The 24,485-nt window shown below is 40.3% G+C and overlaps 1 protein-coding gene across 1 annotated transcript in view; it reads left to right on the forward strand.

Moving 5' to 3' along the window:
- The first annotated feature begins 437 nt into the window (after positions 1-437).
- The window catches only part of Tmtc1 (transmembrane O-mannosyltransferase targeting cadherins 1), a 267,820-nt gene continuing 243,772 nt past the window's right edge, over positions 438-24,485 (forward strand). The window contains exons 1-2 of the mRNA XM_071610020.1: positions 438-897; positions 17,035-17,212. Of these exons, the coding sequence (XP_071466121.1) occupies positions 599-897; positions 17,035-17,212 (477 nt within the window). The 5' untranslated portion in view covers positions 438-598. The remainder of the gene's footprint in view (positions 898-17,034; positions 17,213-24,485) is intronic.

Consider the following 24,485-nt stretch of genomic DNA (forward strand, 5'->3'; position numbering starts at 1 on the left):
AGTTCCCGGGAAGCGTCAGCCACTTTTATTTCGGAGGGTGGGTGTGGGGTTGCAGGCTGCGCACCTGCTAAGCCCGCCAGATCTGCCCTCCTTAACCCCATTCGGGAGAGATGGATGGGGCCGAGGGACTGCGTGCAGAGCTGGGATCACCAGGAGGTCCCCGGGGGTGCCCTTCCAAGCGGCCCGGCGACGCGACCTTAGCTTACCTATTCGTGAACTCTCGCCGTCAGGGTCGCGCGCGCCCGCAGGCTGAGCCCAGCAGAGAGCCAGGGAGGGGGCCGAAGGTGCCAGGTGTTGGGGGAAATCGGCTCGAGTCCCGGGATTGGGGGGGGCGGAGGCGAGAGCAAGCGGGCATGCGCAGTGGGGCGGAGGAGGTGGCGATGGCCCGGGGAGGCGGGGGGACTGCTGTTTATTTGCAGCTGGGCCAACTCCGCGGCGCAGGCGGCGGCGGAGCGCGGGGCGCCCGCGGCTGGTCCAGCTGCCGCCGCACCATGCCGGAGCCCACCTCCAGGCTGCCGCCGCACGCCGCGCGGGCCCCCGCAGGGGAGGATGCCAGACGCCCGGGAGAGGCCAGGGCAGCAGTGGAGGCGGCGGCGCGATGGTGGTGACCACCTCTGCCCGAGGCAGCGGGAACCGCGCGCCCTCCCGGCGGCCGGGCTGCGGGCTGGCGCCGGCCGGGGCCGCGGCGCTGCTGGCGGGGGCCAGCTGCCTGTGCTACGGCCGCTCCCTGCAGGGCGAGTTTGTGCACGACGACGTGTGGGCGATCGTGAACAACCCCGATGTGCGGCCGGGCGCCCCGCTCCGCTGGGGCATCTTCACCAACGACTTCTGGGGCAAGGGCATGGCCGAGAACACCAGCCACAAGTCCTACCGGCCGCTCTGCGTCCTCACCTTCAAGTGAGTCCCTCTCTTCGCGCTCGCTGCCGCAGTCTTCCCCGATTCTCACTGCTTCTCCGGGCCAGGACAAGTTCCAGGACTGGCTAGGCGGGCGTTCTTTTTTGCCGCCCTTTCCCTCCACGCCTCCGTTTTCTCCAGCCTGTCCACACTACTCTGCGCTCGGGTCCTGCTCTCGCTTCTCTGCGCTCCTGGGGCGGTTCGGGAGGCTAGAGCTGGGGAGTTGGGATCGAGTTTCTCAAGTGTGTGCGCTCTCGGCGGGCTTCTCTGGGCCGGGCTAGGGGCCAACTGATGAGGCCCCTTTGCACCCCGGTCCTTGCCCGGTGGCTGCCAAATGGGACCAGCGCGGGTCCACTGGGTTCTGGAGGGGTGGCGGCAGTGGCGATGCTTCCAAGTTGGGAATTTCTCAGAAGCTGTTGGGTAGCTTTGCCGATGAGGAGTGTGTCAGCCCCTCTGGGAACGCATTAAGATGGGAGGAGGAGGGAGCCTTGAGCTGCTAGGACTGCGTAGGTTTGGGGAAAAAGCAGGGGAGAGAGAAGATTGTTCTCAGGCCACCTCACCCCGACCTTCTCCCTCTTGTCTGCTCCCAGAGCTTCTCTAGTCTGCCAAGCAGCTCTGGAAATGGACTTGAGGAGGTGTAAAGCAAAGGAATGCAGACGCGTGGAATCCTCCGGGGATCTTGGGGTCCCCGCTGAAATAGTTTTTCTTTTACAACCCGGAGTCATGATTCAGCATTTCTAGTGTGAATAAGTGTAAAGGGAACCGAAAGTACACCAGGATTTTATAGGGTAGAGTATTTTCTTGAATTTAAAAAGAGGGCTAATACAGAAAGGAGAGAAGGGCTGATTTGAAAGAAGTGCTATCTTCTACATCACTAGCTGATGACTCCACCCCTTATAATTTGGCTCAGCCCTTAAGCTTGTTTCAATGCGCCGGACAGAAACTGTTGAAATAATATTGTTTCGGTATTATCAGCATTTTAAGTGTTTTCCAACGGGTGTAATAGGAACTGGGGTTTATGGTAATGATCATTTGAGACTGGGTTGGCAGTTTGAAAGCCTGTTCTGGCCTGCTGAACTAGGTCTCCTTTGACAGGTGGCTCTGATGACTTAGAAAAGGAAACCATGGCAATTGGCAACAATGCATGGGCTTCTGACTTAATCCTTCCACTGAAAGTTTAATGTTTTAAAGAGGGTGAGAAAATACACATTTGACTCTCAAGAGAATAATTTGTAAACATTGACCTCTTGAAAAGTTGTGGTGGTTTTCAATGGAAAGATAACTTTAGCCACTCAGTGAGTTCCTCCCTCTTCTGGTTTTCCAAATATTTCTTAAAATTTATTTAGATAGCCCAAATATAAATGTTTCATGTTTAGATGGACCTGAATTTTATTATTGGGCATTGTTGATTGATTTTAAGTATGAGGTATGCTAGACTTATAAAAACCACTGCCCTGGTCCCTGGGTTGAGCATTTTCCATTAAAAAAAAAAAAAAAGGAAGGTTTAAATTCCTTTATCCAAAGGGAAATTGCATGGAAATGGAGGGAGACCCTCATTGTTATACAAAATTACATATAAGAGGTTGTGAAGGGAATGGGGAAAAAAAAAAACAAGGAGAGAAATGAATTACAGTAGATGGGGTAGAGAGAGAAGATGGGAGGGGAGGGGAGGGGGGATAGTAGAGGATAGGAAAGGTAGCAGAATACAACATTTACTAATATGGCATTATGTAAAAATGTGGATGTGTAACCAATGTGATTCTGCAATCTGTATTTGGGGTAAAAATGGGAGTTCATAACCCACTTGAATCTAATGTATGAAATATGATATGTCAAGAGCTTTGTAATGTTTTGAACAACCAATAAAAAAAAGAGAAAAAAAATAAATTCCTTTATCCACTTGCTGGAGGTGGGGGAGAATGTTTTCAGGTCTTCCTAAAAATTTTAAATTCACAGTGGAGAAGGCAGGGACAGAGGAGAGAGGAATGGAGGAAGGGACTAATTAAGGGGGCAAAGCCATTGATAAAGAGAAGTAATGGGGTTGGCAGAGTAGGGGCAAAGAAGGGAAAGAGGTGAAGAAACTTTTCCTTTCTAGTAATCTTTGATTGGAAAAAGCAGCTTGGTATATAAGATTCATTGCTCTTTGTTTAATGTTACTTGCTATAAAATATATATTTTTTTATTTTTACAAAGACTGAGTTGCATATATAGAGAGCAACATGGTGCTAGTTGGAAATGGATAGGTGCCTATTCAGAAAGAAAAAATTAACTAATCTTTCTTTATTCACTTGCATTGATTTAAATAAGATAAGACAGCTTTCTTCACACAGTCAAGGGGGCGGGAAATGGCATCTCCTAATGCAAAAGCTTAAAGCTGGAGAGCATCAGTGACTTTAGTCTCACACAACTCTTAATGCTGCAAGGATGGGCAGAAAGTCACATTTATTAGCTATTCAATATGAACCAAGTATTGACCTTGACTCTTTACATGGATCAGGAGTTCAAAGAGAGCCTTAGCAACAGCTAGGCGCTGAGAAACTCAGTGAGATTCTGTCTCTAAAAAATACAAAATAGGGCTGGGACTTTGGCTCAGTGGTTGAGTGCCCCTGAGTTAAATCCCCAGTACCCTAAACAACATCAACAACAACAACAAAACGATGTCTTTATGATATTTATTTTAGGTAGATGATGAAAACACAATTCAGGAGGGTCTTTAAATATGTGCAAACCATTTTAACCATATCTTAAATTATGCTTGTTTGAGCATATATCTTTGAGACTCATACTCATTAAGAAAACATTTTTATTTTGAGAAAATTGTACATTCCTGTGCAGTTGTAAGTAATAATATAGATCCCATATACTTCTTATCCATTTTCTCTCAATGGTAACATCTTACATAACTGAAGTGTAATAGCACAACCAGGAAATTGACATTGATACCATCTACTTTTATTCAGCTTTCACCAGTTTTACATGTACTCTTTAAATTTTGTTAAGTACTATGCAGTTTTTTCAGATTTGTACATTTCTAAGAGTACCATCACAGCCAAGATACAGAACAATTCCATCACAAGGATCCATACCGTAGTGATGAACCCCTAATCTATAACAACCACCAAATCCATAACTCCCCCTACTTTAATCCATAATAACCAATAGTTTTCCACCTCTGTAATTTTACCATTTCAATATTGTTTATATCATATAGTATATAATTTTTAGAGATTGGCTTTCTTTGATTCAACCTGTCTCTGGAGCTTTATTCAGATTGTTGCATGTGTGTGTAGTTTTTTCCTTTTTAACCATTCAGTAGTATTCCATTGCATAGATATACCACAGTTTATTTAACCATTCATTTGTTGAAAACATCTAAGTTGTTTTTGGATATTTAAAATGAAGTTGCTCTAAACATTTATAGGTTTTGGTATAAACATAAATTTTTATTTCTCTGGAGGAAATGTATAGGAGTACAACATCATCGTATGGAGGTTGCATGTTTGATTCCTTATGAAACTGCCAAACTGTTTTCCAGACATTTGTACCAGCAGTGTATGACTAAGTCAGTTGCTTGCTTCCTTGACAGCACTTGGTATTGTTGCTCCTTTTCTTATTGTAGTGATAGTAGTATATCACTACATTTAGTTTTTATTTTCTTAGTGGCCAATACTATTACATATATTTTCTTGTGCTTGTTTGCCCTTTGAATTTCCTCTTTGGCAAAAACGTGCCCTTGTGTCTTAAGTCCATTTTCTAAATGAATTTTTTTGTGTGTGCTGGGTTTTAAAATTTTTTATACATTCTAAGTACGTGTCCTTTGTTAAGTATGCTGTTGGCAAATGTTCTTTCCTCACTATGTAGCTTATATTTTTGTCTTCACAGTTGTTCCTAGTGTAGAATTTAAATGCATCTTTTTATTCAAAGTAAATTTTTTAATTTCAATTCATCAGATATATGTCACACATACTGAGAGCTAGAAATTCACATAAGAATAAATATAATCCTTAGATGTGTAATGCTTTTACTAATAAAAGTGTTTATGTACTAATTAATAATTAAGGTACTTATGTAGTAAAGGTACTAATCACAATTTTTCTCATAAGAAATGAGCTATGTTGAAACGAAGAAATGACTTATCAGAGCATCTACTGTTACCAGTTGTGGAGGTACAGGGCAGTGAAACATCAAGGAATTTTACCAAGACCTGGTGGTTTTGTATTACATCAGTTTAGCAAAGTTAGTACTGTTTCCCAGAATTCCCTTCCCAGGATGATTCTGCATTAGGGCTGTCCACAGGAGACAATTCTGCAGGACTTAGAAGGTGGAAGTGAAGTAGTCATGATCACACTGAGAGGGTTCATGTACATGAGGTTTTGGTGTTGTGGGGCCTCCTGCAGATTGTGGAAGAAGTGCTGGCTGCTCTGCTGGTGGTGTTCAGTTACAGCCACGCCCACAGCACCTCCTGCACTCTCCAGAGCTCCTCCTTCAGCTACTTGCAGTCAGATGTGTTTGTGTGTGTGTGTGTGTCTGTGTGTGCAGTGTTTCACTTTCAAGAAGAGAACCACCAGCCTTTCTGCAAGCCATTCACATCATTGAGGTTGAGTCCTAATGGTCATAGGTGTGTATACCCCAGTTTATCCTGTGGGTTCCAGCTCAGCCTTGTTTTCCCTACTCCTGGTGTACCCATCCCCACTTGCAGAGAGACCACCTTGCTGGCTTGCAGCCTCCATTTTAGATACAGAAGCATCAGACTTCCTGGGGTTATTTAACCAGCTTCCACTGTTGTGAAAGGTCAGATCTCTATAGTAAATCCCTTCTTCAGGATCACTCCTGGTGGCTTTGTTTTTCTTGTAAGACTCTCACAGACACAAATAGTCATTTCTTTGTATTCCTTCAGGTGAATTTAGAATTCTGATGAATTTGTATTTCTAATCAAATCTTACATTCCATCTTTTCCTAAGAGCATGTCCAAGGGCATGCAGGAATATTTTTAGACCATGGTAGAGCAGAATCCAAACATCTGTGAAACTTAATCTGCAGCAGTAACCATTTTTAAATTTTGTTTCTTTATCCCTTACTGGTCATGTCCTGTTTGGAGCTTTGAAATCAGGAGGAATGTATTAAGCTACTCTGTGGACACTGAAATGACACAGAACCAAATCCCACCATGTCCATAACTCTCCCCTGAAAAATGGCCTTGGTTATAGAGTTGGAGAATATCATGCTAAGCAAAGTAAGCCAATCTCAAAAAAACCAAAGGCCGAATGTTCTCTCTGACAAGTGGACGCTGATCCATAAGGAAGAGAAAGGGGAGAATGGGAAAAATGGAGGAACTTTGATTTGGCAAAGGGGAGGGAAGAGGCAAGGGGCAGGAAAGATGGTGGAATGAGATGGACATCATTACCCCAGGTACATGTATGACTGCACATATGGTATGACGCTACATCGTGTACAACCAGAGAAATGAAAAGTTGTGCTGCCTTTGTGTATGATGAATCAGAATGCATTCTGCTATCATATATACCTAATTAAAATAAACAAATAAATAAATTAAAAAGTGGCTTTGGTTGATTTAAAAGGTGCTTAGCTCTTTAATTTTACCCCCTTTCCTTTTCCTTTTGAGAAGAAGCTCCTGTGGAATCATTAACTGTATCATTCTGCCCAGAGAGTGGAGGTTGGCTTCAACGAGAAAGAACTAATGATTTCTTTAAGATGGGGAATCCAAGGCAAATCAAAGGACCTTAAACTCATGATTCTCTTTCCATGTTTAGGCTATTAGATCATAGTTTGCTATAAAGTTTTATTTTATTGAAGGCTTCTGATGGTAATATAAACCATAAGAGTGAAGTGGGTGGTTTAAAATGTCAGAGCTAAAAAATAGAATATCTTAATATGTGCAGCTGTAAGAATTTGCAGCATTTTAATGTTTGATCTTGAGTTTTTTCTCAGTAGTTTGCATCTTTTAGTCACAAGCGTTATGCCAACCATGAAAATAAGCACTAGTTTCCATGCCCAAAACCTTAATGAAATGGTGAAATGTTTCTTTTAGTTCTGTTCCTTTTGATTGACCTCTGAGGAATTTCATTTTGAGACAGTCTGTCACTCCAAGGCTGATAAGGTGGTTTTTTAAGTCTATCATAGGAGACACGTGAAGGTGGTCTAGGATGTTTGCCTAGGCAGTCTGGGATATTCAGTGATAGAAACAGCAAAGGAAAAACAGGTTTGGAGGCAATATTTTATAGATAAAAATGAAAAAGTGGCTTTGAAAATTGTATACCAAACTGAGGTTATCCTAGAGACCCCAGAGGAGGAGGCCGTGATTACTGCCTGGTAGGACGTGCTGTAGATGCCAGATAAGCTCAACCTACAGTCTGGTAGTGTAGGAGGCTGGAAAATGAGAGGAATGTATTTTTGGATCCTGGGGGTTTTTATGAGTCCCTGAATGGAGGCTTGGAAGTCACCTTCTGAAGCAATCTCTTCTTATCAACTAATGTCTTTTCTGTCTTCCTTTGGAGCCACATTCATATTTTTCCAGACTTTCGTGTGTAGTCATCCCACTTTATTTTATTTAAAAAAAATTTTTGGTACCAGGGGTGCTTAACCACTGAGCCCCTTCCCCATCCCTTTTTAAAATTCTTTAATTTAGGGACAGGGTCTCGCTGAGTTGCTTACGGCTTTGCTGAGTTGCTGAGGCTGGCTTTGAACTCATGATCCTCCTGCCTCAGCCTCTGGAGCTTTGGGGATCATCGGCACATGCCACTGTGCCCAGTGTCATCCCACTTTAAAAGAGGGATGAGGAAGGCTTGATCATGCCAACGTAATGGCCGTGTTCCTTTTCCAGATGGTAGGATGGGGATTCTGTTCTAGAGAGTCCTGTTCAGTCTGACCCCTGGCTCCCTCTCTGCCCTCTGGGCTGTCAGTCTCCAGCTGGGCATTCTGGAGCCCTTGTTCCTGTACAGGCCAGACCTGCTGCCGCCAGCAGCCTTTGCACTTGTGGTTTCTTGTTCCTGAATGCTCTTCCCCATCCCTCTGTGGAAGGCCTGCTCTCTCTGCCTCATGGGGGTGTCTGCTCATGCCACTTCCTCACAGGGCCTTTTCTTGAACTAAACAGCAAACATTTTCTCATGTTTCACCCTTACCTTTCCACCCTGCTTTGCCTTCACGTCCCTCATTGCTGCCTGGCACTGTACTTTTGTTGTTGGTTTTAATAACCTGTCCTGAGGGTGTGCGCTCTGTCCTACCACCTAGGACTCTGCCTGGCTTGCATAGTAGCGGCCTAAGAATTACTGCTGAAAGAAAGAATGAGTATTTTATTGACAATTAAAAATAAATTCATTTAACATGCAAACATGCTCAACATTTTTAGCCATTAGGGACTTGCAAATCAAACTTCACTGAGTTTCCATCTCATCCCACTTAGGATGGCTAAATAAATAAATATCAATGAGAATGTGGGTGAAAAGAACCCTTATACAATGTCGATGAGAATGTGAATTCCCAGCCACTATGGAAAAAGAGTATGGAGGTTCCTCAAAAAACTAAAGATAAAACTGTCATAGGATTCAGCTCTACCACTCCTGGCTATATACTCAAAGGAAATGAAGTTAGCACACAAAAGAGAGACCTTTGTGCCCATGTTTACTGTGGTATTATGCACAATAGCTAAGAAATGGAATCGGCCTAGGTGCCCATTGACAGATGAATGAATGAATAAAGAAAATGCTATATGTATGTATATACATACATACACACACATTATAGTGTTATTCAGCTGCAAAGAAGAGTGAAATAATGTCATTGGCAGAAAAATTGTTGTAGCTGGAAGTCATCATGTTAATCATAAGCCAAATATTGCATGTTTTCTCTCATATAGGGAAAAAAATGAAGAAGAGGGACTATTAAGGAAGTTAAAGGGAATGGGGGAGGCAAAGGGTGGAGAAAGTGAGAATAGTTGGTAGGATTGTTAGGATTAAAGCAGGATATGAGAATGTGCATGAATGGAAGTGTCACAGTCAACCCCATTAATTTGTAAATTAAAATGCAATAATTAGGGGCTAGGGATGTGGCTCAGTGGTGGAGCACTTGCCTAGCATATGTGAGGCACTGGGTTCTATTCTCAGTACCACATATTTAAATAAATAAAGAAAGATATTGTGTCCATCTACAATTTAAAAAAATGAATAAAATATAAAGGTCCATCAACAACTAAAAAAGAATTAGAAAAAAACAGAGCTATGTTATTAAAAATGCAATAAGTATAATAGACAATTTAAATTAATGCATACACCATTTTTTTATGACTGCCTGCTTTGGGGGAAATATTAAGGTAGGCCTCCTTTTAAAATGTAGAAAAGTCTGATTTATTTCTTAGTTAATTTTCTTTTTACTTCCTCTAAGGGAAAAGTGAAGGCAGAGCTGGTCTTTCCTCTGACCAACCCAGAGGATTCCATTGGGTCCTGCTTACTGGGAGGTTAAAGGCAGCTTGGATTTTGAAAGGGGCAATCATGGCTCTCCATTGAAACCTGCTGGGAGATCATGAGTCTCTTAGAAGTTTGGGATCTTCTTCCTGTCGAATGGCATTGAAGCATAAATAGTTGGTGGATGCTTGCTACAAAGTTCTAAGCTAGAGATAGCAGTTGTACTTCTGAAATAAAAGTCAGAATTTCACGGGTTCTCCTACAACCTGCTCTTAGGGCCCTAAAATTCATGAATTCCAGTGCCCTGCTTTCTATAAGAAATGACCTTTTGTTTTGTTTTACTTTGTTTTTAGTCAATGACATGTAACATGAAATATTTTCTGTTGGATCAAGTAGAGTACATTACTTTATGAAAGGAATTAATGTGGCTATCACTTCCTCTCTCCCATTGTTGTATACTAAAGAATTTGGTCTTTGCCTTAGGTTCCTGGGAGAGACCTTATAAACCCTTGAAATTTCCTAAGGGATAGAAATGGAACCACACACCTAAATTTATGTGAAGGAGTGGTGGTGACTCACTCCTAGATGGTTTCAGGATGAGGACTGGCCATGCTGGAAAGACCAATCATATGACTATAGAGAGTTGGGACTCTGAACCATGTGTTATCAGCTTCTGTCTCCCAATCTGAGAGGGAAAAGTGGCTGGAGATTGAGTTCAATCACATAGCTAATAATTTAATCAATCATGTGTACATAATGAAACCTCATTAAAAATACTGGATCTCCAATCTTGCTTGAGCTCCTTGGTTGGTAATCTTATTCTGATGTGTTGGGAGAGAGATGCATCCTGAAGATACAGAATGTTTCTGTTTAGGACTCTCCTAGACCTTGTGCCATAATCTCTTCTTTGGTTCTGATTTGTGTCCTTTATAATCAAGTACAATAAGTATAGTGATATTCTTGTGAGTCCTTCTAGTGAAGTATAGAATTTGAGGGAGTTGTGGGAAGCCCCCACTTTGCAGCCAGTTGATTGGAAGTACAGATGGCTTGGGGACCTTTGAACTTGTTGCTAATACAAGAATCTTATAAAGTACTTTGCTTGCAAACTTGGATGTCTTCGATAATGCTGGATAGTTGATGTCTGAATTGCACTATATCCTGGTACTCACCAAACACCATTAAGAGAGAGAGAAGAAAAAAAAAAAAGAAAGAGAGAGAGGGAGAATTTGCTAAAAATTGACAACTCAGTTGTAGTTATAACTAAGGTATTTGGGACACTGGGCCACTTTTTTCTGATTTCCTTTTAAGGCTTTTCTTCTGGGACTTGCTGTCGTCTGGTTATCACTACTGATCTTCCTGTCCTCAGTTTCTCTGACTCCTTTGGTATAGTCATTATTCTAAATGAAACCATAATGACACTTGCTGCCCTTCATGGGCAGGTGAGGCTGTGGTGCACTGAGCTCAAATCAATAGGAATTTTGCTTTTCCTCTGTGCTGTTATCTGCATTGGTGCCTGTGAACTCATCGTTTGGTACTTTAGATACATTAAGTGATGATGATTTGCTTATTTAGTTCTGGTACTGGAGGGAATGCAGAAGGATAGCAACCAAAATGATTGAGGGCCAAAGGGATTTGCCTTAGAGAAAAACAGAGCAGAACCAGATGTTGTTATTTATCGGTTGAATGATCTAAGAAGACTATGGAAACCACTTATAAGCATTTGAGAATTATAATGATAGCAAGAGGTGGGGAAGAAGAAAGATGAACAGCAATAGAGGAAGACAGGAGAATGTGATGTGTACTAGTATTGGGCTGTGGAAATCCACTGGAAAGTTTTGGAGAAAATATCATATGAGACCTGAGAAACATGATAAAGGAGATACAGTCAATTTTTCCTTTTCCCTGGTTTTTAGTTCTTCTGGGAAAAGAATGTGTGTTGTGTTATGCTGAGAAAACAACTTTTCTGGTAAGCTTGTCAATCCTACCCAACTTCCCAAAGCTTTGAGATCTATGTCTTATTGTTCTGAGACTCTCCTGCCTTAAATTACTTGGATTACTTGGGGCTGATTTCCGGGTTCCATTTCAGATCTACTGGCTTAGAGTATCTTGGGATGGAATCAGGAAATTAGCAGCATAATTAGTGCATAAGGTGATTAAGAAACTTGGAAACCACTGGAACTCCATGGGGGCCTATGTTTAGTGAGATTGAGATGCCACAGTTTCCCTGGCATAATATACAGAAAGGAATCCAAAGGCTTACTGAGATAGCAATGTTGGGAAGCATTTATTATGTGCAACCCACATACACCCTTCTACCCCTCCATAATATTCCTGGAGAGAGCAGATGGCTTTGCCTTCACGGAGGCATTGAGAATGACATTATTAGGAGCACCTGCAGCTCTGGGATGCACTCTGATGATTGCCTTGTGTAGGCTGAATGTGATATGTGTGGAGATGCTGCTCAGATGGGCTCTCTGGCATCAGTGGAGTGATGAGATCCTGGAATACCAGAGACCAACTGGGTGCAGTTTATATCATGAGGAGCAGTGGGAATGCATTGGGCATCAAAAAGTTTTGACCTGAAGGCATCAAGGTGGTGAATCATGTTTTGTTCCTAGGAATGAAATAGATAGGCCTCTAAAATGTTGCTTGATGTATATGCTGCAGAAAATTGGTGCAAGACCAGGATCAGGCTCAAATTGCCACAATGGAGATTTCTAACTTCTTAGCCAGTTTCCAGACCTGTGCCAGCTTGTGAAGATGGAGCTGATTGATTGAAATGGGATTGGGATCTTTCTGAGGACTTCCTCCCCACCCCCCAGTATAAGTCTCTTTCTGGGATACAGCCTGTGTGTGTGTGTGTGTGTGTGTCTGTCTGTCTGTCTGAATCAGAGCCATTTTCAAAGCAGAGAGCTCCTGGCTGTGAGATCCCAGAGGCAGACACTCAGAGCCCTTCCCTTGCGTCCCCTTTGGTTCCAGATCCTGTGACCTTTCCTGGGAATGGATGTAGCCATGCTGGAAACCATCAACTCTGATTTCTGTGAGCTTACTGCCCCACCTTTCTGGGCAGTTTTACAAGAAGGCAGAGAGAGTTCAGATGGAGAAGGGTTGATTTGTGCTCATATTTGCCAAACTGTGGAAGGTTTGCAGACAGAGATGGTTATTAGGATTATTTCAGAAAAAAATATTTTTATTTCCTACTGTTTGGCCTAGTTTTAAATTAAAAAAAATGAAGACTAAACCAAATAAAAATGAGAAATTCTTAGGGTTGAAAAGGAATGACGCTCTTTTCAGCTTCTAACATTATATAAATTCATCTGTTCATTCAGTAAATTTTCATTTAGAATCTAGTGTGTGCTATGCGGGTTGGATATGTTAATGGAAAGAAATTAGCTTCTTACAATCAATAAAAAATGCTCATAACTTTTGAGTAATACAGCTAGTGAATTTTAGGAAAGTGGTAAATGCCATCACAGAGGCACCTTCAGGGTGAAGTGCAACCTGAGATACTTCTGTTAAGAATTTTTTCCAGGTGGACTGTCATCCTGCCTGGAACTTCTGTGTGCATGTTTCTGCTTATCAAAGCAGTCGATCTAGTTTAATTGTTATTACATTATTATTATTTTTTTGGTGGTACTGGGGATTGAACCCAGGGGTGCTTTCCCACTGAAGACAGGGTCTAAGTTGCTGAGGCCGGATCCTCCTGCTGCCTCCTGAGCCAGTGGGATTACAGGTGTGTACTACCATGCCCCACTTGATACAGTTTAAATGTGCAGATGTTTACCAGTTTAAGTGCTAATTCTTTTTTTGAGCTAAGTCCTCTTAGTATTTTGTATACTAATGGCTGAAAACTCAAATCCTGAAAGGGTTGGCTGATGTGGTAATTGAGTGAATTGAGCCGGATGGGAGGTTATATTCTTTGACATATAGAATTTTGCATAGTAGGCATATGGGAATATCCTCCTCTTCCAGAAATATACTATCTTCCATTTTTCTTCAAACAGTCATTTTGACTGTCTTTTGATTTCCCATTTGTGATAGTAATATAGGCCCAAGAAACATTGCACTCTCTTTTTACTAAAAGAAAAATTGTGTGTGTGTGTGTGTGTGTGTGTGTGTGTATGATGAAAGATGAATGGCATCAGGTTAGGAATACAGTAGAAATTGGCAGAGACTATGGCAAATTGTGAACATTTGTCTTATTGAAATGGGCACCCAAATATTTCTGCATACCCATATAACCCCAGAGTTGCCAGGTCCAATAACGTTTCAAGGTGAACAGGAAATTTATCCAAATAACCATCGGTTTTGTAAAATATTGGTAAATTTTACAAAGAAAAAAGATATAAAGGTGAAACAAAACAATTTACTGGCTAAACCTGGCTCTTAGACAGCCTGTTTACAATGTTGTTATTGGATCTTACTTTCCCTTTGGGGAGCTACTTAGAGTAAGTGCCTTGCTTCAGTATTTCATTTGTTTGTCATGTTTATTCATACAAAAAATATATTGTGCTACAACCATGAGTGTGTTAGACACTGGGGTTGAGCAATAAATATGACCAAGATCTTCCCCCCCAGAGAACTTGGTATCATTTCTCTCTGTCATTATCCCCAGGTTGAACACCCCCTTCCACAAACCTACCTTCCTGAGATCTCATTACAGAGAGCTTCTCCCTCCTCTACGCCTAGAGCCCTCTTGTGAAGGTGCTCTAGGGTTAAGAAGCACTCTGGAGGTCTCCTGTTCCATGCTGGATTCCACCCACCTTGTCTCTCCTGTCCACAGGTAGAATATTACCTTCTCCAAAATCTTTGCACCTGGTAGTTTCTCCATTGCTAGAATTCTGTCACTATTACTTATCTGACTAACTGCCTCTCTTGCTCCTAGTATGTGGTCATCCATTTAAAAGCAAATGCCCTATCTTCTCTTTGTATCTCTGAGCCCTGAACCATTCCTGATGTCTAATAGGTGTTTGGTAAGTCTTGTTGGAGTACATTGAAATGAAAAAGAGTTTGACTTGTACATTTCCCGATCTTTTTTTTTTGCTGGGGATTGAACTCAAGGGCATTCAACCACTGAGCCACATCCCCAGCCCTATTTTGTATTTTATTTAGAGACAAGGTCTCACTGAGTTGCTTAGCGCCTCGCCGTTGCTGAGGCTGGCTTTGAACTCTGGATCCTCCTGCCTTAGCCTCCAGAGCCGCTGGGATTACAGTGTTTGCTACCTTACCCAGCAGTACCCTGTCTTTTTGTTGATGTTTTGGTCTATTTACCCAGGACACACTGAGTCTCTGAGTTGAGGGGAACTAAAAACTCTTGGGCAGTACCAGGTACACTATTTTAATCTGGATTGGCAGCATTTTGTTCTGTTTTACATCCCCTCTTTACTCTTACCACTATTCAGTTTAATCCTATTAAAATTCATAATTTCACCCATTTAAACTCTGTGAATATCAATCAGTCTTCCAGCATATTAGCACTCCTTCCTCAATACAGGTATTTTTATAATCTTGATAAGCATACATATTAGTTTCACTTAAATCTTTGATAAAAATATTGGACAAAGCAGAGATAATATTGGAAAGCTGTGACATACAGAGGAGATCTCAGTCCAAGGAGGCATTGATTTATTACACCACTCTTTATGTTTGCTACAGATCCATCTTAGGCTATCTTCTGGGCAAGGAGATTGCAGGAGATTTTGATAAATGTCTTTGTTAAAATAAAGATGTGATCTATCTATCACACTCCTGCTTCTATTAAATTAGGAGGTTCATCAGTTAAGTCCTCTTTTTGTGAACCCCTGTTGGCTCCCAGAATCAGATCTTTTTTTCGATTCTTGCAAACGGGATATGTCCTAAAAATTTGTTAGCATTTTGTCTCAAGGTAACTTGACTGAAGTTTGGAGAATTCGTTCTTCATCATTTTAGACTTTTTAATAGATCTTGCCATTTTTATAATTAGCATGGTGAGATGCATTTTTGCGCACACATGATCTTTGAATACTTTTCTGGTTATTTCCTCACGAAAATCTCTAGAAATGAAAATTTTTGTCAAAGAGTATACACTTTTTAAAGGCTTTGATGCAAATTGTCTGTCAGAGATCCAATTTGGATACCCAGAAAATGCTTGTGAGATGCTGTTTTCTCTCGTCATCATCACTGATATGAATGAATTTTAAATGGATAGTTTAGTTGTTTTAGAATGTTCAGTGAGGAATCAGCCTCAGGAGGATGGACTTATAGGAACTGTATCCACCTCTTTGAGAACCACACCTTGGTCTTACCTTCTTACATCTACAGACTGGAGCTTTCTGATTTCTGGCAACTTTGACACTACATGTGGGGTCCTCCTTCCTTGGAATGTGGTGCTGTTCTTGCTTTATTTGAACCTGCCTGTTTCCCTAGTTTACTGCCCATTCCTCTTCCCCTTGTTTGGATTATTACCCACCATGCTTCTGTAGAAAGGGTGCTGGTGTGTGCAGGCTCATGGATCTGCCTACACACAGCTGGGTCCAACCTTGCATCAATGCCCTTAGTTGAATCCCATATAACAGTCCATGTTTTCCAGGTTTGGTTTTGAATTATGGTTACTTTGTTGGGAGTGGGAGTGAAGGAAGAGTTGATTAGTAACTATGACATTTGGATTCATATGCCCGAATAAAGCTTGAGATGATTAAAATTCTGTAGGTGAAAGCTGTGCATGAATCAAGTCAAGTATTTCGAATATGCATATGTCATCTCTAGAGCTGACTTGTGCAGTCTGGGTGGTTTTGGCAAAGAGGAGTTGTTTCTGTAAGAGAAGAAGATCAAGGGCATGTGAAGAATGACCTAGGGTTACTTCTTTTGTAAGATGGACTGGAGACTAAGGGTGTGTATGTTCCTCTAAAACATCTAGACCCTGACCAGTGCATTTTTTTCTATAATCCCACAGACTCAATCATATGTTATGTTACTAAATTTAAAACAACCTTCAGATATCTCTGTTCTGCATTTCTGTCTCATGAAAATATTTTTTTTTTATGATGTTCAACAACTGACTTCTCTTCTCTACGTGGTTCTCTTCTTGTTTCTTTGTCATAGTCTTAATAATCAGATTCTGAGATCTGGGAATCTGCATTAAAAACATCTAGTACAGATTTCTGAAACATTATGGTTTTGCTCATGTTTTTTATTTCAGCTGCAGCTGATAATAGCATGTAATGCCCCCAAGATCCCCTTGTGGGATAGTAATTAGATGATGCTGTCACATGCATAATATGGAAATGTGGTTCCTGGTGGCACCATAGGTGAGAGAACACATTCATGACTGGTTGCAGTGAATGTGGCACAGCACTGTGAACTTGCATTTGAACACTTGGCCACTTTGGAGTAGCTGGCAGTGAGAACAAGAATATTATGAGAGGGGTTCATATCATCCACCAGGTGAAGGAAAAACAGGTTGAGCACCTGCTTTTGCTGCCTCAGAGAGGCAAAAGTTTCCTGAAGTGACATTGTATTATAAATGCATTGATTTCTGCAGATAGGACAATTAATTTGGAGATAGTAAAAAAAGTGGTTCATACTCAAATCTATCAAATAATGAAATGTTGGGAGTCATTTAAAAATAATTACTCAAATAGCTTATCTGTATAAATGATAGAGTCTGTCTGCTTTCTTTGTGCTTGTGTTGTGTTTGAAGTTAGTACAGGTTTTTATTTTTTAATTTAATTTTTTTTTTTTACAGGCTAAACATATTTTTGACTGGCATGAACCCATTCTACTTTCACGCAGTAAATGTAATTTTACACTGCTTAGTGACCCTCGTGCTGATGTACACCTGTGATAAAACCGTCTTCAAGAATCGTGGACTTGCTTTTGTTACGGCATTACTTTTTGCTGTGCATCCTGTTCACACAGAGGCGGTGAGTATAATTGGAACTCAATGAAATAACAACCAAAACAAATGTATTTGTATGTATAAGCTTAAATGATCTTTTTTTTTCTTCCTTTCAAAACCAGGTGAATTCAAAGCTCTACTGAAGTGTTTATCTCTATATAAAAATCATTCTGCTTGACCACTTTTCTTTTTGAATGTTCAAATTGACTTTTTTGCACCTTGAGGATTTAACTGCTTTTTAAAATAGCCACTATTATTAGTCCAAGTACTAGTACATGGTTAGTTTTTTTATTTGCAGAAAATTTAAATCCTAATGTGTCTTTAAACAGCAAGGGGCATGTTGAGATACTTGTCATGCTAAGTCATTATTCCTGCCCTATATTTCTGTTTTACTTTTGCTCCCTGTGCTTTATAATATTTGTGAAGCAGAACTTTAAGAGCTGAAGGAGGACCAAAAACAGTTAGAGTGACATCCTTAATGTTAGAAAGAGACTTAGGAGACTTACCAATTGTTTTCCAAGTTATTTAATAAGGGGTGTAGTTATTTTGTAGTTGTTGAAAAATTTTGTTTTGAAATTATTGATAGTTTAGATCTATGGCACCTTTAAAATATTTACTTAATTATGCACCGTTTGAGGTGGCATTGTTAAACTCCCATAGATAGTTTATTTCATGTGCATTGCTGGAGGCAGAGGATGTCTTTCCAAGAGTACATGGCCCCACAGTTTTTTTAAAAGAGTCTTTTGCAGAGCCTTAGCTGGCATCCAGACACTTTCCCAAAGTCGATCTGTGTAAGAACACACCAACAGGGAAGATTGCACATTGGTTCTCTTTTCTTAACTTATTCTCTCACCTGCCCTTCTCTCATTTAGACAAAAATAAGAGCTAGGTGTAGGAGCATGTCTATAATCCCAGTGGCTGGGGAGGCTGAGGCAGGAAGATTTCAAGTTCAAAGCCAGCTTCCACAATTTAGCGAGTCCCTAAGCAACTTAGTGAGACCCTGTCTCAAAATAAAAAAAAAATTAAAAAGGGCTGGGGATGTGGCTCAATAGTTAAGCACCCTGAGTTCAATCCCTGGTACCAAAAAGGAAAACAAACAAACAAAAAACCCCCAAATCAGGAATACTGGTGTCATACATCAGAATCTACCATGCCTGAGGCATACATACCCCGAGTTTCCTTCTAAAGGAACAGATCTATTGGGGTCAGGAGGCTTCCTTCAATTAATACATGATACATTGAGGAAAGAACTTGTGATCTCTTCCTGTCTTATATGTTTAGTCAGCTTTTTCGCTGCTGCAACTAAAAGACCTGACATGAACAATTTTGGAAGAATAAAAATTTATTTATGGGTTCACAGTTTCAGAGGTCTCAATCCATAGACAGCAGGCTCCATTCCTAAGGGCTTGAGGTGAGGCAGAAGAATGTAGTGAAGGGAAGCAGGTCACATGATGATCAGAGAGCAGAGAGTGAGATCTCCACTTGCCAGATAAAAAAATATATCCCAAAGCCCCTCCCCCAATGCCCCACCTCCTCTAGCCAAACCCCACCTGCCTTCAATTAATCCCATTAGGTGATTAATTCACTGGGTTAAGGCTCATCATTTCTCTAAACCTTGCATTGTCTCACACATGAGCTTTTTTAAACAATATATATATATATATATATATATATATATATATATATATATATATTTATTTATTTATTTTGTTGTTGTTGTTTGTGGTGGTGGTGGTTTTGGTGGTGGTGGTGGACCTTTATTTATATATGCAGTGCTATAAGAGTCAAACCCAGTGCCTCACACATGTTAGGCAAGTGCTGTACCACTGAGCTACAATCTCAGCCCACACATGAGCTTTTGGGGGACACCTCACATCCAAACCATAATGTGTATTTCTATGAAGAATACAACATGGTATTAGAAATATGGATTGGTGGCTCCTGTTGATGTTCTAAGTTCAGAAGTTCAATAATTGCAGAGATGCACAGTAGTATGTTTATTTGAACTGACCTAAGAAATATGATTTGACTAATTGGTTTGATACTGAGAATTGATTTGGGCAATCAGGTTGTATGATGGCTATTTTCCACAAACAGAATTCTAAACCTTTAAGCCCAAGGTTTTGATAAACTTGTATGTGTGTATACGCATACACACACACACACACACACACACAGACTGATAAAAATCATCATATAAAAAATGATATTGTTTAGGTAATTTTCCCTACTCTGAGTATAGTAGACTGGACAAGATGCCTGTAAGTGAAAGAGTGTGAGGTATAAGACATGGTCCTTTGGTAACTCTTGGTAGAGAATTTTTGTTTTACTTCTACAAAACTCTGAAAGTAAATGGCTGTAATGCCAGTTAACTCTAATGATGGATGTTTAAATTATTTGCTTTTGACCAAATTAGAGGAGGACCTGGCTGATTTGTCAGCTGGTAGATCATTAAAAAATTGTGTAAGATGATAGATCACTTTGTGATAAGTGCTGGTAACTTCAGAGTTCCAAGAATTAAGTCATTGCTATAACAGGGATACTTCATTCTCATTTATGTGGGTAATCTATATAAAAGTGATAGGAGGAATAGAATTGGTGCTTCATGCTGTCTCATTGTTCTAAACAAAAGGTAATAAGATTCAGCCACAGATAGCTAAACACATAATTGAAACTTGCTGCACTTATCAAAATATAAGCTTTTACATTTAATAATTATCATGTTTTCTATTTTAGTTGTGATATATTAAACAATTATGAATTAATAATATTGGATAAAGTAATACAGAGTTAAAATTTTAACCTTTAGAGGCTTTTGGCCATATGGAATTTAAAAAATCAATTCAATTATGGGTTGGGGGACACAGCTCAGTGGTGAAGTGCCAGCCTAGAATGTACAAGGTCCTGGGCCTGAGTTCAATCCCTAGCACTGCCAAAAATTTTTTTTTAAAAAGTTAAGTATGAATTTTTATTACAGAGAGATAAGATAATGAAATATTTTTAAGCATAAGTATGTAATACATTTAAAATGTTGAGGGGGACGTAAAATGGAAGTATAAGTTCAAGGAGACAGGGTGTCAAATGTCTGCTATTCAAAGGAGAGCCTGTATGTGTTCCTGTAAAGGCCAGAGAAAGCGCTTTGAGTTGCTTTCGTGTCCACATTCCACTGGGTACATTTAGAGCAGTAGCACGACCTTATTTTAGAACGCCAGCATGACAGACTTTAGACACAAACTTAATGAGATGAGAGAGATACCTGAATTTTAATGTTCTTTTTGGTCCTAACATGAAGAAAAATAATCAAACACTTTCAATCCTAGCCATATAAAATATACAATGCTGTTTCAGTGTCGTGTTTTAATCTAAGACCACAGACCAATATTTTGTTTCTGACAAATAGTTTTTAAAGTACAGCTGAAAATCTATACTTAAAGTGTCTTGGAGTCAATTATCACAGGAAAGATCAAACAAGTAGGGTAACTGCAGATGTAGTTCAATGGTTTCAGAGGGAAAGCAGAAAGCATGGCTAACTTGGGGCAGTGTGATCATGAGCTGATAGTGTTTAGGCTGGATTTGAAGCAAACAGGCAAATCCTATTAGCAAAATGACCTTTAAGAAGGGTTTCAGCAGGCTTTTGAGCTAATAAAAATACAATCCATAGTAACACAATTAAAGGTGCGAAGGAGTCAAGATGTGGACAATGTTAGGGAAGACATTTACATTTGCAAGAAGATGAGGGAGGTATAGAGAAGAAGGGAAAAAATTTGACCTACAAAACAATTTGTACTGCAAAGTAAAATAGAGACTGCTATTTCATTATAGATTTTAGAGAAATAGAAAGAAAGATGTACTTGATAGAAGATATGGTGATAAATTATTTAAAACTATTTAAAATAATAGAAGACCTTGTTGTGGTGGGGGAAGGGAATTACTGGGAAGTTTCTCCCTTTTGTTAAAAAAGAAAAAAAGTTAGACCAGACCATACGTTATCTTGAACAGGATAGGAAATTTAAAATTTTGGGATAGGATTTAGTTTAAACACATTGATATGATCATATATAAACATGCTGATATGATTAAAGGCTTCCTTTATTCATTGTGAGATCATCAAATAGCTGATGAGTATGTGCTTGGTGTAGGGCTGCTTTCTCTATGCTGGGGGAATAAGTGAATGGACAGTAGGGACCCCATCCACAGGTTGATGTTCACCAAGCTCATAGGAAAGCAAAAAAAAAAAAAAGGCACATAAATAGATACAAGACAAAGCAACATGTAATAACACAAGAACCCTAGCGGAAAGAAGCATTATTTCCAATATAAATATATAGGGACAAATTTATTTGTTTACTCACTCTTTCAACAAACATTGGAGTGCCTATAATACACTGCCTATTGAATAGACACTCTGCTGGACAAAAAAAAAAAAAAAATTAGAGGCAGACTTACTTCACTTTAGTCCCTGAGATTCTTGGAAATGTTTCCTGACATTGTATTTCTTGGGAAATACGATGTTTTTCTGAATCCTGAATCATAAGAAAAATCAACAGAGAAATTAGGAAAATTACAATTGTCTTCTGAGAAATCCCCATCATCACAGAGACTTTACTGGTTTGAAGGAATGCACTTAAATTAATTGGAAGCAAGAGGAGAAAAGCCGATACATGGAGTTCCAAGGTCAAGGCCATTTCCAGAATGGGCCAAGAGGACAGAGGAGAAAGTTAGTTGTATTCTGATTAGATCAGGCTGGCATGTAGCTGTTACCACATACTAAGTATGTGTTCCTGGCCCTGATGCTAATGGAACTCAGTCTTACAAATAAAATAAACATTAATAACTCTATAAAATAGCATACTTTATAATATGAGTGGTGTTCAAAAAATACCAAGTTTTGAGAGCAAATTAAGTCCTAGTTAGAATTCTCACACATGATTCTATTACTCTTGCTAGGAGATCTGTATTTTACATTATAGGTTGAGCATCCCTAATCCCAAATTCCCAGTTCCCAAATGTTCCAACTCTGACACTTTTTGAGTGCCAATATGATGCTGAAAGTGGAAAATTCCACACCAGACCTCATGAGGTAGGTCACAGTCAAAACACAGGTGCACTAAAAATATTGCATTAAATTACCTTTAGGTTGCGTGTATAAAAAGTATATGGAAACATAGATGAATTTTGTGTTTAGGGTTCCATCCCTAAGATATCTCATTATGTTACACAGATATTCCAAAATCTGAAAAAAAAATCAAACTCTAAAACTCTTAGGGTTTCAAGCATTTCAGATGAGGGATACTAAGCCTGTTTTGAATTCTATGCACTGATGCTTTCCCAGTGGGTGGACATTGGTTAAAGGCTACATTTTCCAGGTTACACTACCCTCTTGGTGGTATAGACCTTCAACTGGGGCCAGAATACATGCTGTTCTTTTGCCTGTGTTTTTCAGTTGCCAAAAACTGACCAGTTGCTTTTTTATTTTCTAAGGAACTATACAGTTTCAACCACATTGTCATTGCATCAAGTCCAACTGGCTCCCCGACTTCACATTCCCTTTCCATTTCCCATTGCACCCCCACTTCTTTTCATGTACTCTATGCTCTTCATCACTTTCTGCCCTTTCTTCCAGAAGCTCTCCACATATCCTCAGACCTCTTTCCCTACTCCCATCCTCTAACTGGAATGCACCTCTGTTCCCTTCCTGGCTGAGGCTTCCATTCCCCTAGTCTTCAGCTTTCTGAAATCCTCCTTGTCCATCTTTTCAGTATCAGATTGCAAAACCATTCCCCTGTGACGCCTTCCCAGATCCTACAGTCAAAATTAAACCCTCCAGTCTTTTCCTGGCAGTGATTTTTCCTCTTGTGTTGCATGTGGTTTCCTTGTATCATATTTAATGCCCTCTTCTAACTCCACCAGATGCTCAAGTCCTCGAGGCAGGGTGTATTCCTCCAGTTGGCACAGTCCTTGGCAAATAAGCACTTGGAAAATTCTTGTTAACTGGAATAAAATACACAGTTATTGAACATGATGATCTTGACTAATTGAATCACTAGAGTGGCTGCTCTAGCAGTTGATGATGAACTCTTTTCTCTTAGATATCTAATTCTTTGCCCCAAAGATCCCAGCTCAAAGGTGTATAGAGCAGGTGTTTGTTGAATGCTTAATGGTTTGGTTTGGCCAAGGAGCCTATTAGTGTCAGCACTAACGTTTCAATGTCCTCTCTGAGCTTCTGCTCAAAGGGTTACTACATTTTATACATCCAGGATGTATGTTGTTGCTGCTGCTTCCAAAATGGCTGAAGGGCTTAAGGACACCTTTAACGCATTAGGTATGCCTGCCTAGCTTGTAATTGCCTCACTCCAACTTGCTACTCCTGATATCAGTTTGCAAGTCTTGTTCTCGGCCACATTGGGGATACTGGGCCCTCCAGGCCCAGACTCTAGGCTTTCTTCTGAGACTGCAGCAGGCTAGATGGCTCTCTGTCGAACCTTCAGGAAGTCTTGCAGTGTTGCTTAGCTAAATGCTCAAGGAAGCAGAGGTGCAGACTGAGTGGATCTAAGCTTCACACATGACCTGTGCCCAATTGTTGCTTACTAGTTCTGAGGTAAGCCTTGTCAATGGTGATACCACACTGCCTCTGCCGGTCTCCCTTGAGTCATACGGTCTACCTGATTTGTCACTCAGGTTCCTTATAGATTAAGCAATCAATGAACAGTGTGTGGTCCAAGCAGCCAAATTAGGTAGTAGCTTTCGCTCTCTGCTGCCGATACAATTCTTTGGCTGTGTTTAGGTTTCTCTTATAGATTGGACTACACGAAGAGACTAGAATTTTTCTTAATATGTGACTTGCTGTCAATTGGTATGTACAATATGTCAGTATGTACAGTATACTAATTGTATAGTTAGTATATTTATACATATTTTAACTATATATTAAACTGCCTAATAAAATTAGCTTAAGATATCATATATGTACATCTTAAAGTGAAAAGACAATTTCCACAATCCATACAGGCAAACCTTTGTGAAGAGTTCCACTCCCTTTCTCTGAAAGGAAAAGGAGGAAGGGCACTGGTGTTCATCAGGCTGGCAATTTCCATGTGTCATTAGTGACAACAATATGTGAGGTGGGGTTGTTATATTCATATAAAGATAAACCCAAATCTCAGAAATTGAACATAACAAAATCAAGTCTCAATCAGGTGACAAAAGACATCTGTGCTGCTGGTGGATGGGCCACTCCCTGCTGTGCCATCGCTTCTCCCTGTGACCACAAATTGTGCTCTAGTGATGAGGATGTTCAC

The sequence above is a fragment of the Marmota flaviventris genome, chromosome 3 (assembly GCF_047511675.1).
Source record: "Marmota flaviventris isolate mMarFla1 chromosome 3, mMarFla1.hap1, whole genome shotgun sequence".
NCBI classification, from domain to species: Eukaryota; Metazoa; Chordata; class Mammalia; order Rodentia; family Sciuridae; genus Marmota; species Marmota flaviventris.